The sequence below is a fragment of the Scyliorhinus torazame genome, chromosome 10 (genome assembly GCF_047496885.1).
Source record: "Scyliorhinus torazame isolate Kashiwa2021f chromosome 10, sScyTor2.1, whole genome shotgun sequence".
NCBI classification, from domain to species: Eukaryota; Metazoa; Chordata; class Chondrichthyes; order Carcharhiniformes; family Scyliorhinidae; genus Scyliorhinus; species Scyliorhinus torazame.
Genome location: NC_092716.1, coordinates 214,802,573 through 214,818,581, shown reverse-complemented (window position 1 = coordinate 214,818,581; position 16,009 = coordinate 214,802,573). Strand labels below are relative to the sequence as shown.

Genomic DNA, 16,009 nt, shown 5'->3' with positions numbered 1-16,009 from the left:
CCAGATGTAATGATAGCACATCATTAGAATTATTTGACTCCATTGCCCACCCAGCAGTCAGTCAGATTGATAGGCTTGCCATCAAAGCAGCAGCCTGGGACCATTTGGGAAGGTCCGACATCTTTGGAGGAGAAGGCAAAGCTGGGCTAGGAAGGAGAGAACAGATTGAGGCTGAAGAGATCGGATTGGAGAAAGGGAGAGAAGTAGCATTGCAGTGTGTCCAGGCAAGGATCAGATTGCAGGGAGAGAGATGGAATGGTGATAGGCAAATCATAGCAGATTTGCTGATAGGTCTGGCAATTCATATCTCTCTCGCCTACAAACAGTGCTGGAAAAGTATTTACCTGTTGGATTTGCAGAGCTTTTGGAGACCCAATCTGCAGCTGTTGATTTAAATAGTTGCTAAAATCTGAGGATTGTAGCCTCATTAGCATATTAAAACCACTGACCTGGCACCCAAGAGAGCCAACCTCAATCCGCCACAGTTAAACCTGAGGAACACACAATCCCAGTGAGTTGCGGTTGGGTTTAACATTTGTACCAACGTAACCCCCATTCCAAGTCTTTAACCACGCCTTCCCCACCCCCCCCATGCTTGATGGATGTGGGTGAGGGGTGGGGTGACCTTCCTCAGTCACAGCATGTGACACACATTAAATATCATGCTGCATATTTCTCGGATTGCTCTGCTTATTAGGAAAACATCTGAAGACAGGAAGTGAATGGGCTTCGCTGAATTTTCACTTCCCTTCATCTGATAGTGATCGAATTCAGCAGGATCACAGGTCACAATGCAGATAGATATGACAAAATGTGTTTTTAAATTATAAATAAATCCTTTTCGACAGAATAATATAAAATAAAAAGATTTTGAAACTCATGAATTTCATTTAGTTCTCTGGCCACCAGTTAACTAAGTTAGTGCTTAACTCATATCTTAGCTATCCAGAGTGCCGAAACACACTCGGGTATGATAGTGTTGAGGATTAGTAATCCAGAGGCCTGGACTAATAATCCTGATATTGTGAATTCAACTTTTAATTTAAATAAACACGGAATAAAAAGAGAGTATCAGTAATGGTAATTATGAACTGTAGTGTAAAAATGCATCTGGTTTACTAGTGTCCTTATGTAGTCTGGTCTATATGTGACTCCACACCCATGGCAATGTGATTGGCTCTGAAATGCCCTCTGAAGTGGATTATTAACTCACTTGATAGTCTACTATAGAAAAATAGAAGAAAATAAAACCAGTATTGGTGTAGCTATCAGGTTCAGACACAGCAAAAGCACATCCTGCCCAATCGATCCTGCACATCCTCTACATGAACGTCTGGGGGCTTGTGCTGAAATTGGGAGAGCTGTCACACAGATTAGTTGAGCAACAGCCTGCCATAGTTATGCTCACAGAATTATACCTTTAAACCAACTCTTCCATCACCATCCCAGCGCCGTTCCTGTCCCATTGGCAAGACAGACCCATCAGAGGTGGTACAGAGTGGTATACAGTTGGAAAGGAGAGTCCCTGCCAGCCATGAACATTGAAATTTCATGGCATCAAGTCAAACATGAACAAGGAAACCTGCTGATTACCGTCTCCCTCGGCTAATGAATTATGCCACTTGGAAGAAACATTGAGGGTAGCAAGGGCTCAGAGTGTACTCTATGTTGGCACCAGTACTGACTGAGCCCTGAAGAGCAAGACTGCCGGACTGGCCTTTTGGCAGAGACTGAGGGAAATTATTGAATGGCAGAGTAGGCTTGAAAGCGTGAATGGCCTACTCCTGCTCCTGTTCCTTTTGTTTTGATTATGTTCAACTAAAAGTCAAACCTACTTGACCTCATCTTCACCAACTACATGGCAAAGATGCATAAGTCCATAAGATGATTAGTAAGAATAACTAGCACACAAGGTTTGTAGAGGTGGAAGTCACGTCTTCATACTGAACACATACTTCATCCTTCTACATGGCACAATCACTGGGCTAAATGGGATTAACTCAGAAGAGCTCTCATGGCTAAAAACTGGGTGTCTATCAGGCACTATAAGCCATTAGCAACAGAAGTATCATATTTCACCACAACCTGTCACCTTAGGGCCTGGCATATCCCTCATGTTCCCATCACCATCAAGCCTGGGGATCAACCCTGGTTCAATGAGGAGTGTAGGAGAGCATGTCAGGAGCAGCACCAGAGAGCTGCCAAACCGCTGATGTCAGGAGCAACACCAGAGAGCTGCCAAACAGCTGAAGCTACAACACATACATACCAAACAGCAGAAGCAGCATGCTATAGACAGAGCTAAGCAGTCCCACAACCAACAGATCATATCAGAGCTCTGAAGTTCTGTGTCATCCAGTCGTGAATGGTGGTGGTCAATTAAATAAATAACCGGAGGAGGCGGTTTCATGAACATTCCATCCTCAATGATGGGGGATTCCAGCAGGTCATTGCAAAGGACAAGGGTGAAACATTTCCACAAACTTCAATCAGTAGTGTTGAATGGTTGACCCATATCGGCCCCACCATCATAGATGCCAGTCTGCAGCCAATTCAATTCATAGAACATAGAACATACAGTGCAGAAGGAGGCCATTCGGCCCATCGAGTCTGCACTGACCCACTTAAGCCCCCACTTCCACCCTATCCCCGCAACCCAATAACCCCTCATAACCTTTTTTGGTCACTAAGGGCAATTTATCATGGCCAGTCCACCTAACCTGCATGTCTTTGGACTGTGGGAGGAAACCGGAGCACCCGGAGGAAACCCATACACACACAGGGAGAACGTGCAGACTCTGCACAGACAGTGACTCAGCAGGGAATCGAATCTGGGACCCTGGCGCTGTGAAGCAACAGTGCGACCCACTGTGCTACTGTGCTGCCCTATTTCCCTAACCTTAACCCTAACCCTAGCAGTGACCCAGCAATCATTTCTCAACCCTATTCATTTCACTGTTATCAAGAAAGTGCTGAGTGAGCTGAATATAGCAAATGGATCCTGACAGAATCCTGGCTGTGAGATTTGTGCTCCAGAACTGGCCTAACCTCAAGCCAAGCTACAACATTGACTCAAGGATCTCAGTGCCCTGGCCAGCCTGTGGATCAAGCATACGGTAAGTTGGGACCAGTGCACAATGATTTAAAGAAGCTTTCTGCTGAATCTGGCACAGTAAGGCTGAATCTAGAATTGTAACCCATGTATGGTGTAAGGGGTTCAGAGACTGGTCATCCCCAAAGAGCGAGGATTGGATTGGATTGGATTGGATTGGATTTGTTTATTGTCACGTGTACCGAGGTACAGTGAAAAGTATTTTTCTGCGTGCAGCTCAACAGACCATTAAGTACATGAGAAGAAAAGGGAATAAAAGAAAATACATAATAGGGCAACACAACATATACAATGTAACTACATAAGCACTGGCATCGGATGAAGCATACAGGGTGTAGTGTTAATGAAGTCAGTCCATAAGAGGGTCATTTCGGAGTCTGGTGACAGTGGGGAAGAAGCTGTTTTTGAGTCTGTTCGTGCGTGTTCTCAGACTTCTGTATCTCCTGCCCGATGGAAGAAGTTGGAAGAGTAAGTAAGCCGGGTGGGAGGGATCTTTGATTATACTGCCCGCTTTCCCCAGGCAGCGGGAGGTGTAGATGGAGTCAATGGATGGGAGGCAGGTTTGTGTGATGGACTGGGCGGTGTTCACGACTCTCTGAAGTTTCTTGCGGTCCTGGGCCGAGCAGTTGAAAATAAGCACTCAGAAATGTCTGCAATAAGCATGTGGAATAAGCTTGTCTGATCACTGGGGCTTATGAGAAAGAGGTACAGAGCTAATTAAGGAATTATAACCATGGTAATGGAATAACTGGACGTGATTGAGAAGTATAAAATGTATTTTAGGTGTGTGCAGGTATCTTTGCTTAACTCTCATTCATTGGCGATGCTATGTATCTGTTCTACTGTTACTTGTATTTATCATTACATTACTGTGATTTATTGATAATATGGTTTAAATACACTGATCAAAGGAAACAATGGTATTTACATGTGAGAACATTACTATATAGGATAGCTTATGCTGGAATCAAGATGTCTCAATAGAGACCAAGCCCTGCTTTGTTACAACTGAATGTCAGTGTGTATTCTGGTGGTTAAAGTATCCGGACAAATTAGAGTAAAAAAGCAATCCAACTACATCTACCCAACAATGTGAAAACAGCCCAGGTATGTCCTGCCCACATAAAGCAGGTTCAATCCAATCTGAACAATTGTGCCCACCAGTCTATTCTTACTCATTAGAAAAACAATGTAAAGTGTCATCGACAGTGCCACCACGAGGCAGTTACTCACTAATAACCTCCACACTGACACTCAGTTTGGGCTCCATCAGGACAACGTAGCTCCAGACCTTGTTCCAAACATGGACAGAAGAACTAAATTACATTTGTGGGGTGAGAGTGGCTGCCCTTGACAGCATGGCAGCATGTGACGGAGTGTGACATCAAGGACTTGTTGCAAAATCGAAGTCAATGAGGAAATTCTTCCTTGGTTGGAATCATACTACGCACAAGGAAAATAGTTGTCGATATTGAAGCCTAATCATCTCAGCCATGGGACATCGCTGCAGAAATCCCTTAGGGTCTTGTCCTAGTTCCAACCATCTTCAACTATTTCATCAATACCTTCCCTCCATCAGAAGTAGGGATATTTACTGATGATTGCGCAGTGGCCAGCTCCTTTTGCTACTTCCCAGGTGCCAAAGATGTCCATGCCTGCATGCAGTAAGATGTGAACAACATTCTGGCTTAGGATGATGAGCGGCAAGTAACATTCGGGCCATGCTAGAACCAGGCAATGAACAACTTCACCAAGAGAGAATCTAGTCACCTCCCCATGACATTCGGCAGCATTATCAGCATCAAATGCCATCAGTAATGAACAAAATAGTGGCATCAAAAATGACAAATCCCAATGATCAGCTGGTTTACATCCCAGGGACTTAAAGGGAGCATTTGAGAACATTGCAGATGCCTGAATTATAATCTTCTAAATTTCTCTTGATTCAGAAACACTTCATTACATTTGAGAAAGGTGGCAGATGTCATGAGAATGTCACTTTAAGAAATGTTTGTCTGTTCAAGTTACTGCAGTGATGTCAGAGTGTGGGTGGAGCTGAGCTCTGGCTCTGCTTTTTAGTTTCACTTTGAGAAAAGCTTGTGTGTGTCTGTGTTTTTTGGTTTGCTTTAGTGTTGGAGCTGCAGCCAGCCAAAGACGGTGTAATGTTGTTCTCTCTGCCATGTAAAGACTATCTCTTGATCATTTGGTGAAATCAGAGTGATAACTGTTCTCAGTAGTGAATTTAAACCTGATGTGCTTCTGTTAAAAGGTTTTTTATATGTCTTATGGATGTCAAAAGGAAAGTTTAAGGATTACTTAGTGTTGTATTCGTTGGGGATTGTATTTGAATTGATGGTTGCTAAGATGTTCACTGAATGTTTTAAAAAGGTTAACTTGAGTTCATAGAATAAACATTGTTTTGCTTTAAAAAATTCTGTTAGATGTCTGCTGCTCCACACCTGTAGAGTGGGCTGTGTGCTCCCCATACCACAATCTAGTAAAAGTTGTGGGTCTGGTGAACTCCATGATACACTTTGGGGTTCTCTAAACCCTGGCCTATATCAAATTGGGGGCTAGAGGGGGATAAAAGTCTATCTATTGGTTTGGCTTCATAAACTTAAAGACAGTAAGGGGCGAGCATATTGTGGTTGCTTTTCAGATGTGGTATTTCAGTTTAAGTAGGGAATGTGTTGTAGACAATGGCTCTTTCAGAGGCTCTGAAGTTTTTGGGGTGGAGATGGTCACACACAGTGCCTTACAGACAGAGACTAAAAGCAGAGTGTTAGATTTGGCAAAATCATTGCAGTTCACATTACCTGACAAAATGCGAAAAGATGAGGTTATTATGGCAGTGGGTAAACATTTAAAATTGCCTTGAGATACAGTCTGACTCATTGGAAATGGCAAAACTTCAGTTAAAAATTAAACAAATGGAACATGAGAAAGAATTAAAGCAACTTGAATACGAAAGAGATAGAAAGGAAAAGGAAAGAGAGAGAGAGGAAAAAGAAAGAGAGAGAGAGCTTGAACTTCGGAAAATGGCCATGAAACATGACAGTCAGTTAAAATTGGTGGATTTTAAAGGGAAACGTAGTTTGAGGACAGTGATGAGGATAGTGAGACAGAGCGTCAAAGTCGGAGGCTTGGTGGGGATGTATTTAAATGTGTCCAAGCATTGCCAAGATTTGATGAGAAGGAGATGGAAGCCTTTTTCATTTCATTTGAGAAGGTAGCTAAACAAATGAAATGGCCACAGAACATGTGGTATTACTGATTCAAACAAAGCTGGTAGGTAGGGCTAGTGAAGTGTTTACATCACTACCGGAGGAGGTATCTGGGGCGTATGAGGAGGTGAAAAAATCCATCTTGGGTGCATATGAACTAGTGCCTGAAGCCTACAGACAAAGGTTTAGAAATTTAAGAAAAGAATTTGGTCAAACATACAGGGGGCGGGATTCTCTGACCCTGCGCCGGGGCGGAGAATCTCTGGGGGGGGGGGCCCGCGAATCACGCCACGCAGCCCCGATGCCGGGACATGAGTTCCGCCGGTGTCATTCTAACCTGCTCTGAGCCGGCGGGACCTCGGCGTTAAAGGGTCGGGTGGCGGCCTGTGGGGCGGGAGGGGGGTACTACTGGGGGTGGGCCTCCGATGTGGCCTGGCCTGCCATCGGGGCCCACCGATCGGCAGGCCAGCCTCTCTGGCTGGGGGCCTCCTTTCCTATGCACCGGCCCCTGTAGTCCTGTGCCATGTTGCATCGGGCCTGGTGCGATGAAGGAGGCCACTGCGCATGCGCGCGTTGGCACTGGCGCCACTGTGCATGCGTGGATCCCATGGTGCACAGTTTGTGCCAGGATCGGCAGCTGGAGCGGCATGAACCGCTTGAGTGCCGTGCTGGCCCCCTGTAGGGACCAGAATTAGTCCTGGGTGCGGCCCGTTCACGCCGCCGTAAAACACGACGGCGTTTATGACGGCGTGGACACTTTGCCGCGGGATGAGAGAATCTCGCCCATGAAGTTTGAAAGGCTCAGACAGAGTAATTTTGATAGGTGGATAAGGGCTTTGAAAATAGATCAAACGTATGAAGCTCTCAGAGAAATTATACTTTTGGAGGAGCTTAAAAATTGAATTCCTGATGTAGTGAGAACTCATGTGGAAGAGCAGAAGGTGAAAACTGCAAGAGTAGCAGCAGAAATGGCAGATGATTCTGAATTAGTTCATAAATCAAAGCTTGGTTTCTGACATCAGTGTCAGCCAATGAGGGATAGAAACTGGGGACATGACAAATGCTCAAGTGGTAGAAGCAAAGGTGATCTGATGGGAGTTAATAAGGAGAGTGTACCCCAGATGAAAAAAAAACCCAGGAGGGTGGAAAAGAAATGAAAAGGTTCAAATGTTTTCACTGTAATAAACTAGGCCATGTAAAGTCACCGTGTTGGTGGTTGAAGACAAGCACTGAGAAGGCTGATGTGGTAAAACAGGAAAAATCAGTGGAGTTTGTTAAAGTGGTAAATAAAAGCCCAAGTGAAGCGAAGGAAGTGCAAAAGATTGTACAGCCTGATCAAGATGGGATTGATAAGAAGGCGCCAGGTGACTTCAAAGAATTTACGTGTGTGGGTAAAGCTTACTCATGTGTATCAGGAGGAGCAGGTAAAGAAGTCACAATTTTAAGAGATACGGGAGCTAGTCAATCTTTAATGGTAAGCAATGAGGAGTTATGTAGTTTGGGATGAATATTGCCAGGAAAGGTGGTAATATGTGGAATTCAGGGTGAGAGGAGCAGTGTTCCATTATATAAGGTAAGGTTGGAAAGTCCAGTGAAGAGTAGTGAAGTGGTAGTAGGAGTAATAGAGAAACTATCTTGTCCAGGAATACAGTTTATCTTGGGTAATGATATAGCTGGATCGCAGGTGGGAGTGATGCCTATTGTGGTTGATAAGCTAGTGGAAAATCAGACAACTGTAGTGTTGAAGGACGAGTATCCTGGGATTTTTCCGGATTGTGTAGTAACAAGGTCGCAAAGTCACAAGTTAAAACAAGAGGAGAAATCAAAGAGTGAGGATCAAGTTGAAGTTCAATTATCAGAAACGATTTTTGATCAGATGGTTGAAAAAGAACAAGAACAGGTGGAGGATGAGGCGGATATTTTTAGTTCAGAAAAATTGGCGGAGTTACAACAGAAAGATGTATAAATAAAACGGATGTATCAGAAAGCATGCACGGAACAGGAATCTGAGTGTATACCAGAGTATTATTACCGTAAAACTGATGTTTTGATGAGAAAATGGAGACCTTTACATATGCAGGTGGATGAAAAGTGGGCAGAAGTTCATCAAGTAGCATTGCCGGTAGGGTATAGAAAGGATATGTTGCGAGTTGCACATGAGGTACCAGTGGGAGGTCATTTGGGAGTAAGGAAAACTCAAGCTAAAATACAGAAACATTTTTATTGGCCTGGACTACATAAAGATGCAGTTAAATTTTGTTGATCATGTCACACATGTCAAGTGATAGGGAAACCTCAAGCAGTGATAAAACCAGCGCCCTTAATACCCATTCCAGCATTTGAGGAACCTTTTACAAGGGTCCTAATCGATTGCGTAGGGGATGCTTCCTAAAACGAAAAGTGGGAATCAATATCTTTTGACTATAATGGGTGTGTCTACTAGGTTTCCAGAGGCCATGCCAGTACATAATATTACAGCTAAAAAGATTGTGGAGGAGTTACTTAAATTCTTCACTAGATATGGACTACCCACAGAAATACAATCGGATCAAGGATCGAATTTTAGCTCATGCCTTATTCAAAGAACTTATGGATAGCTCAGGAATAAAACAATTTAAATCAACTGCGTACCATCCAGAATCGCAGGGAGTGTTAGAAAGGTGGCATCAGAGATTAAAGACAATGTTGAGGGCTTATTGTCAAGATTATCCAGAGGATTGGGATAAAGGAATTCCATTTGTACTGTTTGCAATTAGGGATGCACCTAATGAGTCTACCAAATTCAGTCCTTTTGAACTACCTTTTGGTCATGAGGTTAGAGGACCACTTAAATTGATTAAGGAAAAATTGGTGAGTGAGCAGTCGGAACTTACATTATTGGATTACTTGTGAAATTTTAGGGAACGATTAAATCGAGCAGATGAATCGGCTAGACAACATTTAAAAGTTGCACAAAATGTGATGAAATGGGTAGTGGAAAAGAAATCCAAAGTTCGTAGTTTTTCCAGTGGAGATAAAGTTTTGGTATTGTTACCAGTGGTTGGTGAATCTTTAAAAGCAAGGTTTTGTGGACCTTATCAGATTGAAAGGAAATTAAGTGAGGTGAATTATGGGGTAAAAACGCCAGATAGAAGGACGACTCACTGAGTGTGTCATGTGAATATGCTTAAAAGGTACTTTGAAGGGGAAGGACAGCAAAACGGAAAGGTTTTAATTATTCTAACTCAAAGTGATGAACCAAATCCAGATGACTGTGAATTTGACATGCCTCAAATTAAATTGGAAAACGAGGATGATCTTAAAAATTGGGATGAATTGTTGAGTTACCATCCAGAGGAAAAACGGAATGACCTGAGTTATTGATATCACATGGGCAAGTTTGTAGAGATAATTTGGGAAGCACTAAAATGGCTCTACATGATGTAGATGTGGGGAATGCTGTTCCAATCAAACAACATCCATATAGACGTAACCTTTTAAAATTGGCGCAGGTTGACAAAGAGATTGAAAGTATGCTTAAAAATGGCATAATTGAAGTGGGTTGCAGCCAATGGAGCTCACCCATAGTCATGGTACCAAAGCCGGATGATACCCAATGGTTGTGTGTGTTCTATAGAAAGGTTAATGCAGTTAAAAGAATGGACTCTTATCCTATTCCACGTTTGGAGGATTGCATTGAGAAAGTGGGACAATCAGCTTTTATTTCCAAATTGGATTTACTTAAAGGTTACTGATAGGTACCTTTATCCGACAGGTCGAAGGAGATTTCAGCTTTTGTGACTCCAGATGGTATATACCAAATTCAAAGTTATGCCATTTGGCATGAAAAACGCCCCAGCCACATTTCAACGGTTAACTAACAAAGTCATTTCAGGATTGCCCAATTGTGCTGTATACATCGCAATCTGGTAAGTTTCAGCCAGACATGGAAAGAATATTTAAAACATCTGATGGAGTTATTCGATCGACTTCAGGAGGCGGGTGATAAACTTAGCCAAAAGTGAATTTGGGAAAGCCCAAGTCACTTTCCTTGGCCATACAATCGGACAGGGTCGACTGGTCCCACAGGATGTGAAAACAATAGTTATTGCGGAGTTCCGATATCCTCGACACGACGGGAAATAATGCGATTTCTTGGCATGAGTGGATTGGTTATGATGACTGAGTGACTGGGAAAGTACTGAATATCTCTGTTATAACCCTCAGGGTTAAGAAAATTAGATTCCAGGTGATCTCCTCTGAATATGAGTTCCCCCGGTAACGAGGGGACAGGATTTTCCCCTTAACTGCGAACTCAGCTCTCTAGTATATAAAACCCAGCCTGGGAGCTGGTCGTGGAGGAGGCACTTTGGGGACTGGAGAGCGTAATATTGTGAATAAATAGAATCCTTGTTTTCTACCTAGCTGATCCATGTGTGCTGTTTTAGCAGATTCTGCACATGTCCGATAATGAAAGAATGAGATCCTGAGCGGAACAACATCTGTAAGGGCATTGTCCCACCAATTGATTTCCATGTTCCAATGTCTGAAGTTTCCATATCTGTCAGCCAAAATCTACGCTGCTGTAAACACAGCTTCTGCTGAGCTTTGGGCGGTACAGTAGTACAGTGGTTAGCACTGTTGCTCCACAACTCCAGGCTCCCAGGTTCGATTCCCGCTTGGGTCACTGTCTGTGCAGAGTCTGCACATTCTCCCCGTGTCTGCGTGGGTTTCCTCCGGGTGCTCCGGTTTCCTCCCACAATTTAAAGACGTGCAGTTTGGGTGGATTGGCTCTGCTAAATTGCCCTGAGTGTCCAAAAAGGTTAGGTGGGATTACTGAGTTATGGGGTTAGGGTTGAGGTGAGGGTTTGAGTAGGGAGCTCTTTCCAAGGGCCGGTGCAGACTTGATGGACCGAATGACCTCCTTCTGCACTGTAAATTCAATGACTCGATGAGGTCCAAGTGCTCGCCACATGGTTCTGGTGTTGGTGACCTCAGAAATGTTTATCAACGGAAATATGACAGTGTTCATGTGTCACTGATTTCACCAACACTGCCAAGTTGCAAAGACCATCGCAGACTTTCTGCTGTTGCTCAGTATAGCGGAAACCAGCCCTGCATGCATTGAACCCGAGAGTCACTGATAGAGAAACCTCACCTCCTGTCATTGGTTTCCAAATTCTGATTGAATATCATACACATCTTGCACTGAAAGGCTGAGTATGGGGGCGAAACAGGAAGCCATTGTATCACCACCTGTTAACACAATCTCAGAATTTTTTTTTAAAGTCCTTTGGAAAGGAACATATTTTAATCTGAAAATATTAAACTGCGAAAGTGACGTTCCAGCTGCGAGGGCTAGAGTTGCAATAGTTGAAATATTCCACTTGTCAAATGGGTCCCTATAATTTCCCAGCTAATCTTTCCTCTTTTTCATATTAGTTTATAAGGGTCTGAAAGATATATAGAAGGACAAAGCAAAATAGGTGATTTGTAAAAGGTCATGTTTTGTCTCCATTTTAAACAGCAAAGTCTCAGGTGTGAATCATTCAGTTTATTAATCAGGGCGGCATGGTGGTACAGTGGTTAGCACTGCTGCCTCGCAGCGCCGAGCACCCAAGTTCGATCCCAGCCCCGGGTCACTGTCCATGTGGAGTTTGCACATTTTCCCCGTGTCTGCGTGGGTCTAACTCCCGCATCCCAAAGATGTGCAGGCTAGGTGGGTTGGCCATGCTAAATTGCCCCTTAATTGGGGTTTTTATTTTAAAAATTGAGTTTATTAATCTCATTTAGGACAGTGGATAAGGCTACAACACTTTTCCTCCAATAGCTCATTCATAGCTCGCCCACCGATGAGAAGGAGAAACTAGTTGAGAAGCAACAAACTAAAATGTTCACCAGTGGAATATCTAATTACCCCTAACTGATTTAATCTATCTCTCTACTAGATATTTTGTGGTATGTTTACCTTAGGCTTCTAGATGCTATCAGCGAGTGAAAGATATTAAAGACTCATTTGGTAGTACGATTGTCGCTGAATAAAGATACATGTCAAAGTTTTGCACCTTACACTCTTGACGTTCACAAGAGTGCAGAATGTGAAGGGAACGACAATTTATAAATTGTTACTCAAATTAAACATTTCCAATCCCCAGCGTCAATGACCCTCAGCCTGCCGGACAGATCAAATTTAACCCCCCCCCCCCCCCCCCCCCCCCAAAAAAAAGTTTGCATTATCATTTCCTTTGCCCTCTCAAGGTACAGGGTCAGATGAGAATCAATGATATGCTACCTCCACAAACCTAAACCCACCTAAATGTTATCAGCAAGTAATGATACCGACAATGCTTCCTATATCTCACTGCAAATGAAAATATTCACACACATTGAGCCTACACATTAATAATGTCATGTATTGGTAGGCGACACTTTCAGTCTCTCCTACATATGGGGGAAGAAAAATTTGTAACCTTAAAATCTGCAGTGCTTGCACAAATTTGCCAAGTAGTTTTTCAATTGTTTTGTGATGAAGGGGGCACCATTTTAAGGTCAGTAGTTTACACATAAATGGGTCTGTTAACCCCAAACATGCTAGGTTTGGGACCTCAGATTCACTATGTAAATTATAATAAAGTGCATTGAATGTGGATCGTTCTGGTCATGGATCATTATATTCTGTCAAGTTTCTGAGTAGTTCATCTTCATGATTTGTTAATATCAACTAGCTTTACAGTCAGTTCTTAAATCTGTGCTATTTTTAAAAGCTTTTTGTAGCAAAATAGAGTCCAAGAAGCTACTGAGTTGGGTGGTAACGAGTTACTTGATAACAAATAGACTAGGTAAGAAGGCAAAGCACTGGGAACCCACCAATCCCTCACTAACCCAGAGACACTAACCAATTGTAGCACTCCACCAGCACATCAGCTGAGATCAGCTACTTTCTCCTCAAGCAGGACTAAACCCGCGTCTTTCTGTGTCTGTGTGGCTCAGTACCACGGTTGAGACATTTGTCCAAGAACCAGTAGAAGACAGAATGTAACATTCTTCCATAAACAAGGCGAGAGGGAAGAAAGGATGGACTAACATTTTGTTCAGATGATGTAATTGGCACTTACCGCGCTCCCTGTTTCTGCAATTTGGGGAAGGTGTGTTTTGCGAATTGTACACAATGTGGCTGTATGCAAATTCCATGACCTTAACTGAACATCCAAGGTGGAAATGAATGACCTGCAGAAAAAAAATGAAGAAGTTATTTTTGGAAAATGAAGGCATTAAGGACCATGAGTTGCTCTACTTCAGTGACATACTGTATTTGGATTTTTAGAAGGCCTTTGATAAGGTGCCACATCAAAGGTTATTGTGGGAAACAAAATCTCATGGTGTAGTAAGTAACATATTGGCATGGACAGAAGATTGGCTTGCTCACAAGAAACAGAAAGTTGGCAAAAATGGGTCTTTTTCTGGTTGGCAGGATGTGATGAGTGATGTGCCACAGGGATCAGTGGTGGGTCCTCAATTTTTTACAATTTATATCAATGACCTGAATGAAGGGGCTGGAGTTATGGTTGTTAAATTTTTGATGACACAAAGATAGATGGGAAAGTAAATTGTGAAGAGGACATAAGGAAGCTACAAAGGGACATAGATAGGATAAGTGAGTGGACAATAATCTGGCAAATGGAGTATTTTGTGGGGAAATGTGAAATTGACCATTTTGGCAGGAGGAATAAAAAATAAGCTTATTATCGAAAAGTTGAGTGATTGCAAAGATCTGAGGTGCAGAGGGAACTGGGTGCTCTAGTGCATAAATCACAAAAAGCTGCTATACAGGTAGAGCAAGTAATTAGGAAAGCAAATAGAATGTTATTGTTTGGTGTGAGGGGAATTGATTTCAAAAGTAGGGAGGTTATACTTCAGGTGTACAGGGCATCGGTGAGGCCACATCTGAAGTATTGTGCAGTACTGGTCTGCTTATCTAAGGAAATATGGAAATATGTTAGAAGCAGTTCAGAGAAGGCTTATCATAGTCATAGTGTTTATCATATGACTATTAGTTTACTAGATTAATATCAGGAATGGTCTTATGGGGGAAGGTTGGAGAGGTTTGATTTATATCCAGTAGAGTTTAGATGAGCAAGAGGCTACTTGATCGAAAATGTTAAGATCCTGAGAGGTATTATAAGGGTGGATGTGGAGAAGATGTTTCCTCTTGTGGGCGAATGAAGGGGTCATTGTTTACAAATAAGGGGTTGCTCACTTAAGATGGAGATGAGGAGAAATTCTTTCCCTTCCAGGGTTGTGAGTCTCTGGAACGTTCTTCCTTAAAAGGCAGTGGAAGCAGAACCTTTGAATATTTTTAAGGCAAACCTAGGTAGATTGTTGATTAACAAAGGGGTGAAAGGTTATCGTGGGTAGGCAGGAATGTAGTACTGAGATTACAATCAGATCAGCCTTGATCTTATTGAATGGAGGAGCAGGCTCGGGGGGGGGGGGGGGGGGGGCGAGTGGCCTCTGCCTGCTCCTAATTTATATGCGCGTATGCTCACATGTCTGTACTGCTCACCATGTTTGCTTCGACTCTATGATTTCAGATTTCAGCATTTAAATTGTGAGGCAAGATTAAGGTGAGGATTACTTTTGTTTGGAAAAAAAGACCTATTTGAGACTTAGATTATGAAGAGAATTGAGAAAAATTAATCTGGGGGCATAACCCGTCCATCCTATATCCCAGAATGCACAAGTTAAAAGCTCAGAGGAAGATGGGAACTCGAGCAGAATTTATTCATTCCATGCCAACTCATTTAATATGCTCAGAAAATACTGGATAAACTCAGCAGGTATGGCAGCATCTCTGGAGAGAGAAACAGAGTTAATATTCCGAGGCAGCACAGTAGCACAAGTGGATAGCACTGTGGCTTCACAGCGCCAGGGTCCCAGGTTCGATTCGCCGCTGGGTCACTGTCTGTGAGGAGTCTCCCCGTGTCTGCGTGGGATTCCTCCGGGTGCTCCGGTTTCCTCCCACAGTCCAAAGATGTGCAGGTTAGATGGACTGGCCATGATAAATTGCCCTTAGTGACCAAAAAGGTTAGGAGAGGTTATTGGGTTATGGGGATAGGATGGAAGTGAGGACTTAAGTGGGTCGGTGCAGACTCGATGGGCTGAATGGCCTCCTTCTGCACTGTAAGTTCTATGTTCCGTATGACTCTTATTGAGATCTGAAGAGTCGTACAGACTTTAAACGTTAACTCTATTTCTCTCTCCAGAGTTGCTGCCAGACCTGCTGAGTCTTTCCAGCATTTTCTGTTCTTACTTCAGATTTCTAGAGTTCGCAGTATTTTGCTTTTATTTAATAAGCTACCAGAAGAGGATATGGAAACAGGCAATCTAAATGGGCAGAGCGACACTTTTGGACATAAAAATGAAGCTGGGTGGGATTGAACCTATTACTTCCATTGTTATGTGCATGTTTGTGAACAACCACACTCTATCAGTTAACACAGAGTGGAATATTTACCACTTCACGCAACAGTTGACAGCCCTCATGTTTTGCAACAGTGATCTTTACATGCCACGCACCAGCAACTATCGGTCCCCAGCACATGTACTCAATGTTGCTACATCCCCTCCACCATCCAAAGAACTCTGTAAATATATCAGGAAAATTTAAGAAATAGGAAAAGAACATTAATTTGTC

At 43.0% G+C, this 16,009-nt stretch overlaps 1 protein-coding gene across 2 annotated transcripts in view; it reads right to left on the bottom strand.

Moving 5' to 3' along the window:
* Positions 1-16,009, bottom strand: part of LOC140384555 (circularly permutated Ras protein 1-like) — a 119,963-nt gene that overhangs the window by 79,718 nt on the left and 24,236 nt on the right. For both annotated transcript variants that reach the window (XM_072466357.1, XM_072466358.1), the window contains exon 2: positions 13,431-13,542. In XM_072466357.1, the coding sequence (XP_072322458.1) occupies positions 13,431-13,506 (76 nt within the window). In that variant the 5' untranslated portion in view covers positions 13,507-13,542. The remainder of the gene's footprint in view (positions 1-13,430; positions 13,543-16,009) is intronic.